General features: G+C 43.7%; 1 protein-coding gene across 2 annotated transcripts in view; it reads right to left on the bottom strand.

Moving 5' to 3' along the window:
* LOC118514493 (rap guanine nucleotide exchange factor 4) overlaps window positions 1-19,101 on the bottom strand; it is a 108,387-nt gene that overhangs the window by 70,511 nt on the left and 18,775 nt on the right. For both annotated transcript variants that reach the window (XM_036061416.1, XM_036061417.1), the window contains exon 2: window positions 16,924-17,342. In XM_036061416.1, coding sequence (XP_035917309.1) covers window positions 16,924-16,958 — 35 coding nt within the window. In that variant the 5' untranslated portion in view covers window positions 16,959-17,342. The remainder of the gene's footprint in view (window positions 1-16,923; window positions 17,343-19,101) is intronic.

A 19,101-nucleotide genomic window follows, 5' to 3' on the forward strand; every position in this document is an offset into this window, starting at 1 on the left:
TTTTGTGCACCGACGGTGGTGAAGTGTGCTTCAAAAATCAACCATAAAAAGTGAACGCTTCAGAGCCGCCCTAAAATCCCTCCCTGCCCCCCCATCAGCACGGTGAAGAAATGATTCACCTTTTGAAAAGGATAACGCTTGATGCGGTCGCCAGTCAACTGGCGCAGGCCTCCATGATGTATTGCCCTTTTGCGCTTTCAGTCAGTCAGTCCAGCCAGCGCAGTGGTGTGTGTTGACGGTTTGTGCGCGAGTTCCAAGAACGACCGGGCGACGATACCTCCGCGGGGGATTTATTTTTACGACCAGAACCGAACATCCGACAGAGACGGATGAAATTATGGTTGACTAGCTTAAGCATGGAGGAAGGAGTTTAGATGTGTGGAAAAGGATGTTTGCCAAAATGACATTGGGGACAGTATTAAAATTGAATTTAAAGCTGTCCAAAGCATGGGTGGACTATATCAATGCAGCGGTTGTTTGCTTCCCACAAGATATGCCTTGTTAACGTCGACAATAACAAGGTAATGCGGTAAGTCGAGTTGCAGAGCTTCAGGCGTTTTGTGTGAACACTCTGCCATTTATGGAGTAGTTTTGCGCCTAAAAGTATACTATTTACATTACAAAATCGTGATGCAAAGTGTGTTTATTATTCAACACCTCTTCCATTTTTATTTTAATCTATCATCTACCAAACTTTTACATTGTTTCTCTCTTTCAGTCTAAATATAATTTCTCACGTTGCAAATCTGTCATGATTTATGTCATTCATAATTCAGATTCACACATGCTTGCCCTACCCAAAAGCTCGATACGGTTCCCGCCTTTTGTTCATACTCCAATCAGCTCAGTCGATATTTCTTCCCTATATTGCTCCCATCCACCCATTGCACCACAGTGCTGGCACGTGAAATCAATCAATCGCCACAGGGCCGCGGCAGCTGAAAAGCGGAATAGGAAGTAACATAAATTTTACAAACCCACGTCCCTGTCACGATTATAAGCGCCATTTCCTTGCTATACCTTAGGTCCCGCACTCTGTCCCGCGGAACAGGAATGATTTGTTTTTATTTTCACTAAGCAAGTACTCCACCGGGAGTTGGCGAAACAATAAATACATGATCGCATGTAAGGGAAACAACAGCAACAACGGTGAAATATGGATGTAGCCGCCATATCGCCACGCTGGATATCGGAATCGGTTAAATTTATCATCCCCGTGCACGGATAACGATCCCTAAGTACGCCCAAAACTAATTGCTTGCGCTTTCAACAGCTCCCTGCGGCCACATGCGGACTTTTCTATATCGTTCGCCACGCTCAAGCTCCTGTCATTTATCAATATTGTGAAATGTGAGGATTACACGTTTCATTCCATCAAAATATTCCATTACTTCGAAACCCCTTTCGAAAGATATATTTCACCTCGTTCAGGCGAAGTATTTTCCTCCAAAATCGTCTGCAGAGCCTGGTTTTACCTATGCATAAAAGTTTGCAGAAAACGAAATCTTTCAACTCCTCCACGGCGCTGGGGATCCATTCTGTATGCTAATCGAACATATGTACACATCGAAACCGGTATCTTATACATTAATCGATTGTGAAGTCGTTCCACAAGCCGAAAAGCTGTATCGGTTGGTGCCGTACTTCAACGTCTCCCACTACCATAAGCCGCATTATGTGTGCCTCCCGAGCAAGAGAGAAAAGCTCCCGAAAAAGCCTTGGCAAGCGCATAACTGATCCGTTAAATTCACCGGCACTTCTCCACGGTTGACTTTCAAAGGCGAGCCACCCTCAGACGACGCGGACCGCGAGCGTGTGAGGGATGGAAAGGATCGGATTTTATGGAAGAAATGTATCCTCGCATTATCATAAATGAATATTTCACAGCACGCGTGTTTCGCGCCACGGTTCGATGGTGCGATTCCTTGCCGTCTGGTACGCCACTGTCTCAAAATCTCGGGGACAGTTTCGAGATCAATCGCTCGACGGCCTCGTTGGAAGGATGGCCCTTTTTCCACGGCAAAAAAAAAAGTAAGTAATGGGAGTGTGTGTGATAAAAATGGTGGACACATTTCGGAACGACAGGTGAGACGATAAAAATCAGTTTTATTTACGTCAATCGCATTGATCACGAACGGTGGAATGGGAGTCGTGGTTTTTTTTTCGGTCGGCTGATGCATGATTAATGGTGTGAAATACGGTTCCATTTTACTTGCAAACGCAATCAGCCCACAAATTTAAGAGCAGCAGTTTAAAGTTTAAGGTCGCTTAACGTAAATGTGTGCAATTTTAACACAACGTGACAAATCCAGAAGAAACCAGTTGCATTCTTCAATAATTGCATACCTTCAGGCGTTTCGAGTTTAATTAACCTCAATTAAGCTTTACCTAAGGCACAGAGCTTCGTATTTTATCTCACCGAACAGAAAGGAGAAAAAAAACAAGGCAAATCGTTCTCATTTACAGCAAATAATGCCCACCAATCCCCAGGAGCACATTCGCCCGGCACAATGGAAATAAGAAAAGAGTGCAGCCCAGCTCCCCCATTGTTCGACACCATTAGGAGCATTATTTCAATTTCACAGCAACTTATGACGCGTCTTTGCTTTCCCACGCCCGGCAATAGATCCCGAGCGATGCCGGCGGCGATGAGGTGAAAGAATAAAAATTATGCTTGACCTGAGCCTCGTGAAAGGATCCGGTGCACGGCGCCAGCAAAATCCAGGACCGAAAGCCCGGAGCTTTCGGCGCTCATGCTGGTACGAAAATCCACTATCGACGCCAGTGTAGTTGTGCTTCGGTGCAAATGGCCTGGGTGAAGGCGGAAGCCGTAGAAAAACTTTCCTTTTTTCACCCCGGTTCTGCACGGCCACCTCCCTCACCGCAAGCGTTTCAGGGATGGTCCAGGAAGCCCATTCAGGATATTTTTATACGGAAACTGGAACCGGAAATGAATGCAATTCATACGGCTACGGGCGCCCGTGTAGCCGATAGCATGCAGATCGTGCAGATAGGAAGAAGTTGCTGGCATCCAACGGGCGAAGAAAAACACAGCACACAAAAAACCACCAGTTGCAGCTGAGTATCGTGGCTAAAAAAGGGATTTATTTCGGTGTGCTTTTCTCTGCGCTGTCCATTCAATCTGTGCATTTTTTGGGAGCTTTAGCTTAGGAGAGAAGATGTTCTTACAGCTGAAGCACATAATTGTATTTTGCTGAAAGATTTCCGTGCCGTGAGCACTTATGGGACACGCCAATTAAATGCCAAACATTAAACCCAACAAGGAAACTCAAACGTCACGCACAACAATTTAACCTAATGGAATAAAAAACCAGGTGAAGTTAATTTCAAATCTATTCACCCAGAGGTGCCCATTCGCGACCACAGCAGCACTCGCCTAACGAACGGTAAAATGGTCGTGTAAAACTACCAACCAGCTGTGCGTCTCTAATGTTGGCACGGCACTCAAAAGTGTCGTAAAATTTTGTCACTCGCATATAGCTACAGTTTTAATGGCGTCCATTCACACCAACCAATAGGCTGGCACGGTCGAGGCAAACGAGACTTCAGGGTGCCCGTGGTGTGGTTCATCGTTTCGTATATCCTAAAACGACCACGCACCACCAGCCAGCCCATTTACGGTGTGCGCCTGTACGGGTGGGCCTTCAAAATGCAGAGTGCCTCGCGAACGTGGCCCATAAATTGCTTCCCATCCTTCCTAGAGCACCGTGCCTAGCCGTGGAAAATCAGTGGAAAATTGCACAAAAAGAAGATAAAGCAAAAAAGCCAACTAGCGGATGGGATGTCGCCGGTGGACTGTTTGATCAGCTTAACTGATGAAGTCGATGGCTTTTTTACGAGTTTAACCACATTATTAAATTCTTAATCGGTTTGTGTGTGCGGCCACAAAAAAAATGCACGCGGCGGATGAAGAGAAGAAAGTGGGATGGTATTATTACGCCTGCTGAGAATATTTTTCAGCTCATCTTCGTACGGAAAGTTGAAGAGCTCACCGGTTCTGAGAATTAATTGAAAATTAAAGCCCAAGATTATGTTTTGGGTGCAGACATAATATTGCTAATTTCCAAGAACTCCTATTGAATATTTATTCTTGCAGCAAAAAAATCCTAGTACGTGATCTGGTGATGTAAATTGCATAGATTTAGGCGCTTAATAGATTTTAATTTCAATAAAGCAATTGAATATAACGATGAAGCGGCATAAGTTATGCAATGTACTGTTCTCTTCAAATACTTGCAGGAGTCTAGAACAGAAGCACATCGACCGCCAACGTTGATTCTAGGAATAATCTCTCAATACGCAAACAAACCGATAATAAATACAATCATAAGCTGTTTTGCTGCTGTTTTATCCTACTCTAGAAATAAAACCCCAGCCAAAAACACACTCACGTCAGATTGACAAGACAAAGCTTCCGACCAAATTTCGAAACAAACTTCTCCAGTCAAACATCTTCCATCAACTGGTGGCACAAAGCCAACCCACACACACGTAAGTGCAAATAATAAAACCGGATGAGACGAGCGACCGTTTTTTTATGTCATTCTTTTATTGTTTCGCCCAAAACATTCTCCGACCGTGGGAGTCGTTTTGATTTAGTCTAGGAAGAAGTTTTTGTAGAAGCTGGAATAGAAAAGCAACATAAAGCAGCTCAGCGCATGGTTTGAAAAATGATCGTCGTTTCGTTGCCTGGGACACTTTTCGCTAAACGACACCTAGAGCGCATTAATTTAATTCCCTGCCTGGCTGCTGTTAGTTTAAAAAGGCGAGCAATGTTTTCTGGCGTTTTGTTGTTTAAAATCATCTTATCAGTCCCGGCGCGATTCGGTGCGTTCTCCGTACCGGTGGTATGTTTATTGAATTAATTTCCAGCCCCAACAAGAGCCAATCTTCTTTTTGGTGTGCGCTCGTTTTTGGATATAAAACAATCCTTCGACGTTCTGTTTTACCCCATGTATATAGTTCGCAAATGAACAGAAATGAGCTCCGGAATTCCTTAAACCAAACCATTCCAGGAATGTTTCAAACGAAACATAATCATTTGTGCGACTCGGTACGACACACCCCGGTTTTGGCGGGTCGGTAAAATGAGCTATGCGTATCGTCTCTGTAGAATTTATTTAACCCAGTACGTTAACAATATAAGCCTAGAGAGAAGGAATTTCTTCTCGTATCACCGCCAAGACACTCACAGGAAATCTGCCACCGTTCCGAGCGACGAGTTCGGTAACGCTCGAGTAAGGCAATCATGTGAAAGGATAATCACTTTTCGGTCGGTTGAACTAACACATTTCACTCGATCGATCCCACGTACAGGTTCAAAGGCTGGCAGCAAGACAACGAAAAACAAAACCCACAAAAATGCTTCTCTGCTCTCGAAGGAAACCAAATTTTGTTTTACCTCGTTGCCAGATTTTGGCCGTTGGCCGTGTGGACGCGGTGGTGCAAAGGTCTGCTCAAGGCCACGGCTTGGAGAAAAAGCAGCACATGTGAATGTAATCTAATAAACTTCATTTTGTGTCAAAGATTTGACAGGCCGGGGTTTTGATGCGATAGTATTCGGTTTCCTCTCTTTTTTTTCGATGCTTCCGATACAGCTCCATCCACGTGGGCAACCGAGAAACCATCCACTCGAATGGTCAAAAACTATGTTTTAAGCCGTGCATGATGGCAGTCTATTGCAGCATTTAATGGGTTTCCATGTGGAAGATCTTTTCTTTCAAGATTTTAAGCTATTTTACCTATTTAAAAGAAGAACTTGCAACGAAACCTCAGATAATTGTCGCGCGGATTGCATACATTTAGGCGTGTTGTAGTAAGGGGTTATTTCTAAGCGGCTTATTATTTTCATCGTGCAAATATGTATCTCCACGATCTTCACATTTCCGTTCCATTACAATCTGCAACACGTGGCAGGCAAAAATTTTGATACATAAGCCTAAACAAATTCTACGAAAAGTCGAAAAGAAATCCCCCACTCTGTAAGCCCCTAGCAACAAACGCCCTTCGCGGAACAATTGTATACGCTGTCTCCGCTTACTATAAATGATAAAACAGCGTCATGAATGCACACTCTTTACGGAGAAGAAGAGCAGATTCTTCCTGCCTGGTTGGCATTTATTTTCGGTTATTTATAGTATCGTTTTCAAAATCTGTCTCGTGGCGGTTCGGCCGATCGGTGCTCGCGAACGGCTTTACGGCTGTCAATAGTGACCGGATAATGTTTCCCATCGGCCCATCAGACGAGACGACTAAAAATAGGAAACCAATTTACGCAAACAATCACTTCGTACATTGTTTTTTTTTTTTTATTGGGGTCGGGACGACTCACAGAGTAGTCTGCGAAGATGTCCACCAAACGCCTACGTCACGCTGATTCGTGACATAATTCACGGCCAGTCGTTCCATGGAGGGGAACTTTCTTGTTGCTAGGATTATGGGCAGTTTGTTGGGGAAAAAGCTCTCAGTGGGTGGTAATTAGCGTGGCGAAAAGTTGGAAAGCTGGATCGCAACAGGTAAGGATTCCAATTTTTGGTAAGTCCAAGCGAGAAGTTTGATTCTCAACTTGAAATTTATGTAAAAGTCGATCTTAAACTACTTTCTTACAAGGAATACTTATCTCAACTTGTAAGTATCATTCCCATTAATTTGAACAGAAACAATTTTCCTGTTCCTAAAGGTCACATTAGCCCGTACGTAAGGCCTGGGTTTTATCACCCAGGATAACAAATCACAATCATGCACTAAATTGTCAATTACTTCCGGATTACTTTTCGGGTAAAAATGAAAGTGTCCTCTTATTTATGCCAATACATTCACACACACTATCGAAGCTTTCCATTCCAATACAAGTACTCGAAGCGCTTGTCGCTCACTACCACCCTGACCACCAAGCCAATCCTTTCTTTGGGATAGGTTAGGAAGGCTAAATTATCACACGCATTTCGGATGGAAAACCGAACCATTTCCTTAACGTCCATTTCCATTTTCTCCTCCAAAAAAAAATGGGAAAAAAGAAATCATAGTTCCCAATCCCAACATTCCGCTGACTCACATCGGGGAAAAAAGTATGGGGGGAAATTGTTATGCTTAGCCCATCCTCCACCGGAGCTAGTTTTCCTCGGTGTGAAAAGGAAAACTGTTTCAAAAGAAATACACCCAGTTTCCCGTTCGCACAGCAGGAGGTTTCCTGCTTAAGAAAAAAAAGCCCCCCGGTTACAGTTGGGTGTGTTGGATGGGTGGGGAGAACATAACAATAAATCTCAATTTTCCACCAACAGCCGAGACCTCCTGCTGCGTCAAGTGTTGCTTACACCCCAGTGATAAAACACCGAAACAACGGTTCGGAATGTCGGGAAAGTTTGCCACCCCGTTCACCATCGTGGATGAAATAGATTTTCCAACCCCTGGCTTGATCCTCCCAGGAAAAGGGTTTTTTCTCCCCTTTTGGGGGCACGGTGACAAGCTGCAGGGTGCAGGGCAGGCAAACGAGTTACACGGTGGTGATTACATTGGGGTTTGGCGTCGGTTGTTTCAGGTGGATTATTGTGCGAGCGCATTGGAAATTATTGGCACCCATAAGAAATGATGATCCTCCCGTTCTCGTTGTTTTCCTTCATTTTCTTCCCCATCTGGGTAGAGTACTTCTGGCCGAACCGCTTTTTCCAAGGCAATCAATGCCTGATTTCACTTTCAAGCGACGAGGAAAGCTTCAGCACGGAAAAAGTCACTAGAAGGAAAAGCTACCAGATGACGGAAGGGGGAAAAACACATTGTCATGGCTATTGAACTTGTCTCAATGCTACTTCAGTAAAGAGGCTCGGCCGGGCCGTACGCAACCTGAGATGAAGCATCGTTTCCAGTGGAAAGTGGGTACAATTCTTGGCCGATTCTGAGGATCATCGTTGATGGTGATCAACATGATTGAGAAGAATATCATCGAGCGCCCCGTGACGAAAGACCAGGCCCAGGAGAGAGAGGATCAAAATGATGATTATGCTTTTGATGCGAACCGTGCGGAAAATTGCCCATTTCCCCCGTGTGCTCGTGTGCGCGTTGCAGACGGGAAAAGTAAGGTGACAAACGTGTTGCTTTTATTTTGTCCTCCTGATTCCGGCATCTGATTTGATGTGTGCTCACTTTATCGGAAGTAGTTAGGAGGAGTGATTTTTACGGTAAACGTACGACCATCGGAAACTGGAGCTTTTCGTAAAGCGGTGATGCTGGTGGGAAAAGCTTGGGAAATAAATTGTGCTGTTATATGCAAAATGTTTGCTCCAGAACAGATTTGCCTAAAAGAGTAAATTTTAAAAAATAATATAGTAAACGTTAAGCGGAGTGTGTTGCATACATTTAGGCGCAATAATATAAAAGAGCGTTAATTCCTCTTTGTTTTAAGATATTTTATAACTAGTTTTACATGAAATTACTTCAGTTTTACCAAATGCTTTCATAAACAATGTATAATATTATGAGCCAACTATCCATTATGCAAAGCTCATCCGTATCAACTGCAACTGCTACCTTCCCGGTAGTGAAGAAGAATTGAAACCTTCCGGGACCGTGTCAACGCTGGTTGATAAATATTATGTTTCGTTTTCATGACCGATCATAGGGTCCTTCTTGCAACTGTTCGCTGTTCCTTGCTACACAGCGCCAAAGGGTGATGTCACTATGGAGCACGAGCCACCGGAGAGAGAGAGAATGCGAGCAATCTGTCAATCAAACCGATGCCAACGACGGTAGAAGACCCGGGCACGGCGTTACCTTTATGCCGGCCGCCTCCGAGCAGTAGACGGGTTGCGCTGCTATGAAACGTACCGGCATCATTACACCGAATGCAACAAATTATCGATTATTCAGTCAACGGATGGAGAAAAGGTTCAGCTTTTTTTCGGTTCGATGAAAGGTTCCAGTGATAAGCGGAACTAATGGATAGCGCTACCCGCAAATGCTCGCGTTAATGGACTGCCCCGGCATTAGACCTTGGTAATGTGGTCGGTGAGCTGCTCATTAGGACATTTCGGAGTTTTCCAGTGTCCCGCACAGCCAAGGGCATGTTTGCACCGATGACAGCTTTCCGTTTCACTGCCAGCTCAGCGGTGAACCCTTGTTAGGCAAATGCAAATAAGGTTTGTTTGTTCAATTTTTTTGTTGTTCCAAACACTCCTGCTTCATTGGAAATCGAAAAAATCGACCACCGACTCCGATGATGCCGATTCATCACTTTCAATTTATTACCGTGATTTCTCTAGCGACTTTCAACTTATGGCTTAAAACCGGACGCACCCTTAGCTTTGCCGCAAGCTACAGATAAATGATAAATTGGCGTCCCTCCATGGGGTAAGTATTGAATTTGATTTTTTTTATCACCGGCTTACTGTTACGCGTTCCGTGCTTTCTTTCGCGGAATGGATCGTAAATTTGATGCCATTAAATAACAATGGACATTTTTCATCGAGATCATTACAATTATTATCATTATTGATCGATTGGACCCATTTCGTTCGGTATCGATTTCATCCTTCTCAGTAAATTCTCGCTGTAGCTTACGAGCAGGGGATGTTTTTCTTTTCTTCTACTGCTAACAGGAAAAAGAATTTATGCTCACTAACTGTGCTACAAAAACCGTCATCATTCATCAATTACAATTTCCGGCGCGACATCGGCTGATTGATTAATTGCTCAATAGGAAAACATCTCTCTTCTCGAGGACAATTTGAAGGTGAAAGAAATAGTTGGGGGCTGTCGTAGTGTCAATGCTGTCAATAAATAGGGCAGTAGATTTCTTAAAAAATAAGCTTTCTTAAGAAAATAAAAGTAGCTACTGAGTATTGCATACTTTTAGGCGCTGTCCAAATCTCTATGATAGAATAAAAAGGAAATACTCCTAAAAGTATGCAATGTTTTTGACAAGTCAATGTTGTCCAATCGATTTTTTCTTTTCGCTTTAAACAAAAAAACCTTGAAGTTGTTATCGTCAAAACACACAATCATTTCCTTCCAGGTGAAACTTTAACCCAAGAGAGACACGAAGTAAATTTGTATCCTACCGTAAATCCTACCCCACCCGGAGATCTTCGCAGAGGTTACGCGCACGGGTACATCCGTTGCCGGGGAAAGCGTAAACCTTCAAAAACAAGAAGCATTTTGCGCTTCCCGGAAAATGAAGAATCACATTTTCCACTCAGTTGCAACTCGTGTAACATCAAACAAGCCTGCAGCAAGGTGAAGTGAGCCGAACATCAAAAGCTGCTAACTTCGCTGTCTTGGCTAGGGCGTAGTAATGAACTTGACGTTACGGTTGTTTGTGCAAAAGTGGGTTGATTCTAAATGGTTTTACACTATTTTAATTGTAAAAAGGCACCGTTTAATGTTTGCTTCGCTCGTTCGTATTTAAAGTGAGGGAAGCTTAAAAGTCATTTGACTTTCGATTTCAATGCGTCTTCCGATCGTAATATCCTGTATGACAAACAACCTAGACACGGACACTCTGCGGCTAATCGACCAGCTGCTACATGATGAGGGTGGTAAAACGGTGCTTTAGACGATATACTAGCTCTCTGGCTGTCCAGAAACATTTCCCATACATGTTTTAAATGAAATCAGCAGAGCATCTTAGCATCCATACCACAGCGATAGCGTACCGTCCGATGTCCCTTCTCATCTGCTAAATTATATTTTTCCTTCCGGCGTATCCAGTATCTCCTCTCGGATGCTCAGCCGGGTGGGCGAAAAGAAACGTTTTCGTTCTGTGAAGTCCGCCAGGGGGAAACCGAAAGCGGAAGAAAATATGACGGTTCGGTACCAAAATTAATAATCGAACAGCTATAACGAGAACGGTCGTCGAGACGGTGTCCGTGTTTCGGTCTGCTTCGTAGCTCAAATCTACACCCTTAAGCAGGTCCCCAGATGTTGTCCCGTAGTCGCATCATGGTTCAAGCACGAACTTGTATGCCCGGCAGGACTTTGGGGACCTTTCGGAAGGAATATTGCCCCATTGCGAAGCGGCATTTGGGGTTCTTCAAAGGCATAGACAACCGAGATATGTATCTCGGAGCGTGCGAGTGAGAGAGAGAGAGAGAGAGATAGAGAGAGAGAGAACGAAGGATACTGTCTATGTGATAGGACCGACCTACCACAACCACCTGCAACCAGAACTATGGTTTCGGATCAGTGCGAAAAGGGGAGAAACCCAACTGGGTGCAGCTTTATGGCCACCAACACTAACAGCGTCTCGGTACGCTGGAGTTTACACACCTCGGCAAACCGCACGCTGTGGAGTGGAGGTTAGGTCCTTCGGTGGCTTCCAAAGTTCGGTCATCCCGCAGTTGTGTTTCTGTATTTGTATCACAGTGTGTGCGCGCTTCAGGACACGCCTCTCCAAGAAAAGCTCGAACACACACACACACACACACATACGGACACACGAACCGACTAGGCGAGGGCTCGAGTATGATTCTTGTGGTGAAAGAGCAGCAAACTCGTCCTACTGGTAGCCTTGACTACCTTTATCCTGCTTACAGAAATCATCGAACGGAAGGTGGCTTCGAGGATGCGAACCTATAATATGATCCACTTTCGTTCCGACGTTCGTGTGCGATATGGATGCCAGTGCTCAACGCTGGTGGTGTCTAAGTTGCGCTCCAAAACCTGATGTATTAATATCTCTCAACGAATCCAGAACTACTAACCTATCCGGATCAATACTTTTATTGGTGTGAATTCTGGAGCCGTCTGAAGTTCGTTTCACTTCAAAAGTGATATTTGAAATATGCTTAACTTTTCCCCATTTGTTGGAGCTACATCTTTAATAGTATCTAAACATGCTTCGCAAGCTTCACCAACCACCAATAAACCAATCTCATGGAACAAAAAATACATTTAATAACAAGCTGCCTGATGCTGACGCCATGAGGTTCCGCTAGCTCCGTGGGAATAAATATGATGCGACACATAACTATTTATGAACCTGTGACTCCATCGATCAGTCTCAACATTTCTTTCGCCCTTCCCTACCAACCGGAAGTATTTCCCATTTGCGAAAGCTCAACCCCCGAAAACATACCCTTATTCGCCATCATAATCGTCACCCGTCAGCCGACATTCGGGCATGACGAATGGTGCGCTACTCGTTCGTTCCCCGTTGTTTTTTGCCCTCCGTCTATTTCACCCATACAAACGAGCTGACACACCGAGCCCTGAAAGCCTGTTTATTTGCAAGCTACATGTTGCTTCACTTCGGCACTCTCGGGGTCGGGTCATTTTTCCATGGTTTTTCCCATTTTGGCCCGTTGCGCCAACTTCGTCCTCAGTGGTGCCTGTGTTTTTATTACCCTTACACGGGTGTCTCACCGAAGTGCCGGCCGCTGGCAGGCATTTGGACAACGGCAGGACCGTTGGTACGCGTGTGTATGTCCTTCGGCTTCTCACCACCACCACCACCACCAAGCTCGTATCATAAATGGCGATGATGATGGTGACGATAATGCTGACGCTGGGACTTTGGTCTTCGATGGTGGAGCGCTCGTCTTGTTTTGGTGTAACGAGACGACCCTCCTGTTGCGCTATTTGGTGATTCTTTTCCCGTTGTTGCCTGTTTTTCTTTTTTGCTCGTTTTTGTTTTGTTGGTCCTATTTATTTTTGCTATCGTCGTTTGTCGTTTGTCGGGATGCTTCTTGCGTACCGGGCGAGGCGTGCGAAGCACTGTCAAGGGTAAAGTTTTCTTTCACTTATGTCGGTCGGCGGTCGGTGGTGCTTCGCTTCATTGTTCGGGTATTTGCTGTTAATTTTGTGGGCGAATATTTACATTTTTATGTACGTGTGTGTGTGTGTCGGTTGTCCTTACTGTGCTTTGATCTGATGCTTTCCACCGTTTCCATTTGGATCAGCGCTCGTAAGTACGTCTGCAGTTTTCTATATGCATTAAGGGCAGCATAAAGAAAAAAAACTGAACTACCAGGTACAGGGAGAATGGTTTTTGCTGTACAAGGAACAAATTACAATGTGAGAAACAAACCGGATAGATGATAAAGTCAGGTCTGCTTCTGTTGCGGGCACAAAAACTGAGCTACAACTTTGTACGCTTTTCATGCCAGCTACTCCGTCCGGTAACGATAGAATTGTCCTAATGATGTACACCATTACCCTCTTGTTTTTGCGTAACTCCTTTATTTTCCAAGCTTAAGTTAATGAAACAGATCCTTTTTGAGTGCCACTGTGACAGACTACCGAGCAGCAGCTCTTTGTAAATTATAAAACAATATTAGCCATTACACCTGGCGCTCCTCGGGTCCCGAAATACATCACCCTTGATGCCACCCCATAGTGCCAGATTGTGCCAAGAATGCCTGCAGCACCCCGAGAATCAACACTCATTTGTACCGTTTCCGGAATGCTAGCTCGAGCGAATCGATCGTCCTTCGATCGCTCGCTCTAAAACACCATGCGTCTCCATCAAGAGTTTGCAGCAGCGGGAACAAAACAAAAAAACTGGCAGCTGTGTGTGTACTCCGGAACTGGTAGTATGGATTGCCGTTTCGCTGTCACCGCCAGGTGGCGCTACACTTGTGTCCTCCGGCACTCATCCAGCCCTTTTTTATCGCCTGTTCTCTCTCGCTCTCTCTCCCTCGAGAAACCAATCGACACATTGGCTTGTTGGCAAAGCAACCGAGTTCCGAGCCCCCAACCAGAATACAGCGGGATGCGTGCGGAAGTTGTGTTTTGACAGGTGCGGCACACGGTTGTTATCTGTCGCAGTGCCCGGAACGTCACGGTACGGTGCAAATTGGAAAACGATGTTGTGTGAATTCCAACTGAATTCCCTCGGTTGTCGCGCGTGTGAAGCAGCTTGTCGGGACTCGGGAGCAAACTGGTAGGAAAATGAAAAACAAAACGAAAAAAAAGAGCAGAAGCGCGTTTGCGCTACCAGCATCCGGAGTTAAATTGAACTACAGCGCGCGTATGAATGGTGCCGCCGTGTTGCTGGGAAAATCGCCACGTTTTTCAAGCATTTTCTTACACCGTGTTGCGTTTCGGAGAGTTGAAGCATACTTGGCAGTGCTTTAAATCGGTTCTGTTTGTTGGAATAAACTTTTTAAACGAGAAGTCACATCGATTCGACTACATTTTTGGTGGTGGAACCTCTTTCGTAAATTATTTGTATGATTCAAGTCAAGTGGTGCATCGTATTGCATACCTCTAGGCGTACTCGCTCTTCAGCTTTAAAATTGCCTTAAAATTGGGAATTTTTGTTCTATTCAAATATCGAAACATCAAACTCGAACACACAACACACACACACACACACACACACACACACACACACACACACACACAAATCAACAACGACAAAGACCCAAAGTAAATTTATCTAATTGCAAATTCAATTTCTGTCCACCCTTCGGCAGTTACTGCGGCTCGTTTTCCCACCGCTAAGTATTTGCAATCGTAACCAGGCGAAGCATTTCCATGGCCATGGTGATTTTCTGCGTGACCAACCCTTTCCACCACTTGGCATCGAAATTATATTGAAATTTTTCAACCAGATGAATAAGCAATAAGCGCCGCCCTTTCCATCTTATTATTTTCCATTGAATACGTCGTCGACCACTTTACGTGCAGCGTCCAGATCCTGAAAAGTTTGTCTTTCCAGTTCGAGGTGGTAGTGATGGTGAAGATCGTCTTCACGGTGAGCGGCTAGCATTGTTTAGGTGTTTTAACAAGCCAACAAGGGAGCTTAGGTGCTTTTCAATTGGCTTTGAAGGTATGAACGATTTCGAACAGTTGAATCCGTGAGACGAGTAAAAAAAATTGATGTTGAATTTATATTCATTTTTCAAAATTATTCATTACAGTTTTGAAATATTTATTCGCTCAGTTTTTGCAGACGCCCATGCTTTAATATTTCATCTTTAAAAACAGGCCAAGGTAAAACAAAAATTCCGCTGAAAAGCTTTTTGACACACACACACAACGATTCTCGCTATAATAAGCGGATTGGACGAGGAAATTAGCAAACAGTCAATACTATCCGTTTGCTCCGATTGCCGTGAATGTTTCATTACTTCTGTTCGCATCCAAGCGTTCCATCAGCCCCTCGTCACCCGGATTCGTCCAAACACGCCAATCGCTTCGGCAAATAGGTCGGCAAATCTTTCTGCAAATACGCGCGACACGCTCATTGCTGCTTCCCCGATGATACTGATGGCGATGATGCTGCTGATGGCGCTGCTGAGCGATCAGAAGATTATGCTGTCACAGGCGGCTAAAAAGTATATTTAAAAGAATACGCTGCTTCCCCGGACGAATCGAACAAAAGACACCGGTGCATGGATTGAGTTGGGATTTAAAATCGATTTTCGCCTGTATTTGTACTCTCACACACATTCACACGCTTGCGACATTTCCTCTGTGCTTTCTGCCATCGAAAGCATCCAACCGCAGGCAGAAAGGGAAAGCATTTTTCTTGCTCGTCTTGTTTTCCGGACGTGATTTTTATTTTTGCTTCTTCTGATTGCTACATTTTGTTCCCGTTTCACCCGGCAAATGAAAGGCAACAGTGTGTGGCCGAATAGAATTTCACAATCAAATTCGACGCCCACCGTGTGCTTAAATCTTTTCGCCGGAATCAACGCGGATCTTCGCGCAGTGTAGCCACAAATTTCGATTAACTTTGCCGCACAGTCAATATTGATTCAGCTGGCGAATTGAGACGTTGCTTTATTTTGTGGGCTGACGTTCTTCTCCTTGACTTTTCTTGCCGTTGGACGGTCCAGAGTGAAGGAGAGAACACGCAATTGATGTGTTAATGTTTGTAGTATAGAGACGGTTAAGATGTCATGAAATTAGAGTAAGTCAGTGAAGAAAATTCAATAAAACCAATAAAAACTGAAAAATCAAAAAGAAAATGGAATGAAACGGAAAACATGATGGTCCTTTCAGTCGGCCGTGTAAGGACCACAAAAAGGGTACGCTTTAAACCCCTAAAAACCACTGATAAAAATGGAAACAGAGAATCAAATTATATTTTACTGTGCATTCTCAGCGCTATCTTCCCGCGACCAACAGTTCAAAAAAAAAATACTTCCTGCCCATTCTGACCGGAAATAAAGAATGAAAATCATTTCCCTTTTTTATACCTCCGTTAACTTAATCAGCTGAACCATTTTGCTTTCGGTGGACATAACAAACATCCAAACAGGAGCAAAACATTCAGCAGATAACTTGTTCATTCATTTCGCATTAATTTACGGTCGATTCAGAAAATCCTCAGAAGCATGCATTTTTCGCGACTCGTAATGAATGCACCACAGCTGAATTGTGAAACGGTGTGCAAAAGCGATAGGAAAAAGGGGGGAAAAAGCTTTGCAATAACTACTCCCATGGTGCGGCTCGAACGAAAGCGAATTAAATATCCGTTGGTAGTGTATGAAAGAAAATGCTTGCTGAAATGGCATTTACTGGCTTATTATTGGTTTCGGCCACATTTATGACTACACAAAGATACGATTAATCATGCGTGAGTGTAATTTATTTGTAAGATCAAGTTGTTTTTAACGAAAAATTCATGTTGAGATTACTTGACTTGACTTCGTTCATTGGGTACGCCTAAAGGTATGCAATATTCAAATTACCGAATTACAAAATTTGCGATACAAAAAACACTTCACGCATATTTTTTCCTTTAAACTCTGATTTGTTCGGATTGGTTGATCAGTGTCATTTTCATGACGTGATCAACCTACCAAAAAAGGCAGACATTCACTAAATCGATAGCTGCTAATATGACTGCCAGTAATATAGTTACTTAGAATTGAAGATTTGTTATGACCCTCTTCAGGTAACTTGACTTCGTTTGGATACTCAACAAAAATATCTAAAATTATTCGAACCGTGACTTACCGTTTATCTATTGCCGTAATCCATTCCATCGCCATGATGCAGCTGGTTGTTGATGGTGAGCCGTTCGCTTCAGGGTCTTATTAAATCTGCTTAAACGCCTTCATTAATCTGCTTGCAGCTAATTTAGATGCTCCACTAGATCGACGGACAATTGCACACTAATACTAATTCACATCCTTTTCAAACACTTTCCACCTCAAACGTGTCACAACGAGCTCGTATTCACCATAGGGACGATGGAAACCTTAGCCTTTCGCTTGAGCAACAAAACTGCACTGGAAAACACACCCAAGTCCTCACCCTTACTCACACACACACACACACTTTCTTTGACACTTTTTACATCTCATATATTCAAGACGTTTCCTCTTTTTTTTTTTTTGGTTGACAAGCCAGTTAGATAACTTCTTAAACACTCACTGCATGATGAAGAAAGCAAAGGAAAGGAAGCGTTACGGCAAAAGCAAACACCAAAGAGCAGTCAAACAATCTCGGGCACAAAGTGACGAAGTGACTCAATATTCTTGTTTTACTTCAAACGCAATTCTGGTGCGATGTAATAATATCAGCCAGTTGCCGAGCCGTGATAGCATAGCAGACGGTTTTTGCTGGTGCTGTTGTCTGAAGTACCGCGCCGCCAGTGGTGGGGATTGGGTGTACATACGCCTACATGCACCTGGTTTAAATCCACTTCACCTTTATTTTCTTGGGATTTTAAAAGGATACGAAATCGGTTTTTTTGTGCTCAGCGCGAAAAGCATAATTGCAGGCTTAACCTGGTGCGACAAAAATCATTCCAAGAAAATGTAAAATGTGTGATAAAATATTTGGAAGTTATTTTATTCCGACACTTTTCTTATTATTGTGGGTTATAAGGACTGACATAAAAATCAAATAGTTCCACGATTGTTTATGACACTCTTCCATAACTTCTGTAATCAATTCTTCAAAGAGTTTATGAGTTTTTCGTTTGACTAATGTCAAATCAAAATCTGGCCACAGCATTCCACACTCTCTCCACGATTTTACCCTTTGCCATCCTTAATGTGATTGCACACACGCGTTTGCATCCGTCCTTACGTCTAGCGGACGTTAATAAGCCTTTCCACTCTCCCACACAGAGTGGACGATCGTGGTAGGCACGGTTTTCAACATTATTAAATTTCTTTTAATGTTTGTACACCTCACCAACCGCCCGACCCATGGACGCCTTTCATACGCTCAGCATCCTATCGAACATTTGTGGGTAACTCAGACGGTTATTTCAACCATCGTCCTTCATAAAACCCTCCATCAATCTGCAATGATGAACTGCGGGAAAAAGAGAAAGAGATAGAGAGAGAGAAAATAGAGCGAAAAAGTTTGATTAGTAAATTTCGTTTCAATTCCGGTTACGCTTGTGTGGTTTGTGCTTTTTTATTTATTTCCTTGCAGACAACTTTTCCCCCGACCAATCCCTTGTACTGTAAGCTAAGGTGAACAAACTCTTGTGCTGGTTGTTTTTTACCCATTCAACATTGGAAAAGCTTCTCTTTCACCACCACCACCATCACGAAGACAGCAGCTGGTACTAAATTAAAAGCAAAATATGCATGAACCGTGTGCGCCAGAGTGATGATTATTACAAACGGTTTTGCGTTCGTTCTTATTTTTTGCCCCGCCAGTTTTTCCCTCCAACCGGATGCGGAAGGGCTGTGAGTTTAGCCGCGGGCCAAAACAAAATACACCACCGTTCGACATGACGGCAACCATAACAAGGATGTCCTTTCTTGGCCTTCTGCCAACAGTTTCGTCTTCATTTGCATTCGAAATCGGAATTATTTCGCTACCGACTGGCCGGGTGGATGGGAAAAGTTGGTGAATTAATTAAACAACTTTTACACATGGCAAGCGTTTTCCGTTTCCTGCAAGGGGGGAATAAAAGCATATCGAAATGCCTTCTTGGGCAGTACACATGTTCCAGTGCGGAGTTAAGACCATCGTACAGCCATAAACGCAATAAGTGTGTTAGTCACACCGCTTGTTTATCTTAAACCGATGAGTTTAATTCAATATTTAACTTTTCCGAACCCTAACAAGTAAACGTGTTCATTTGGGAGGTTTTGGCTCAATTAGTTTGAAAATAAAATCATAAAATATTTAAATAAAACGCAACATATTAGCCTGCTACGATTCATG

Source organism: Anopheles stephensi, chromosome 3 (assembly GCF_013141755.1).
Source record: "Anopheles stephensi strain Indian chromosome 3, UCI_ANSTEP_V1.0, whole genome shotgun sequence".
NCBI lineage: Eukaryota > Metazoa > Arthropoda > Insecta > Diptera > Culicidae > Anopheles > Anopheles stephensi.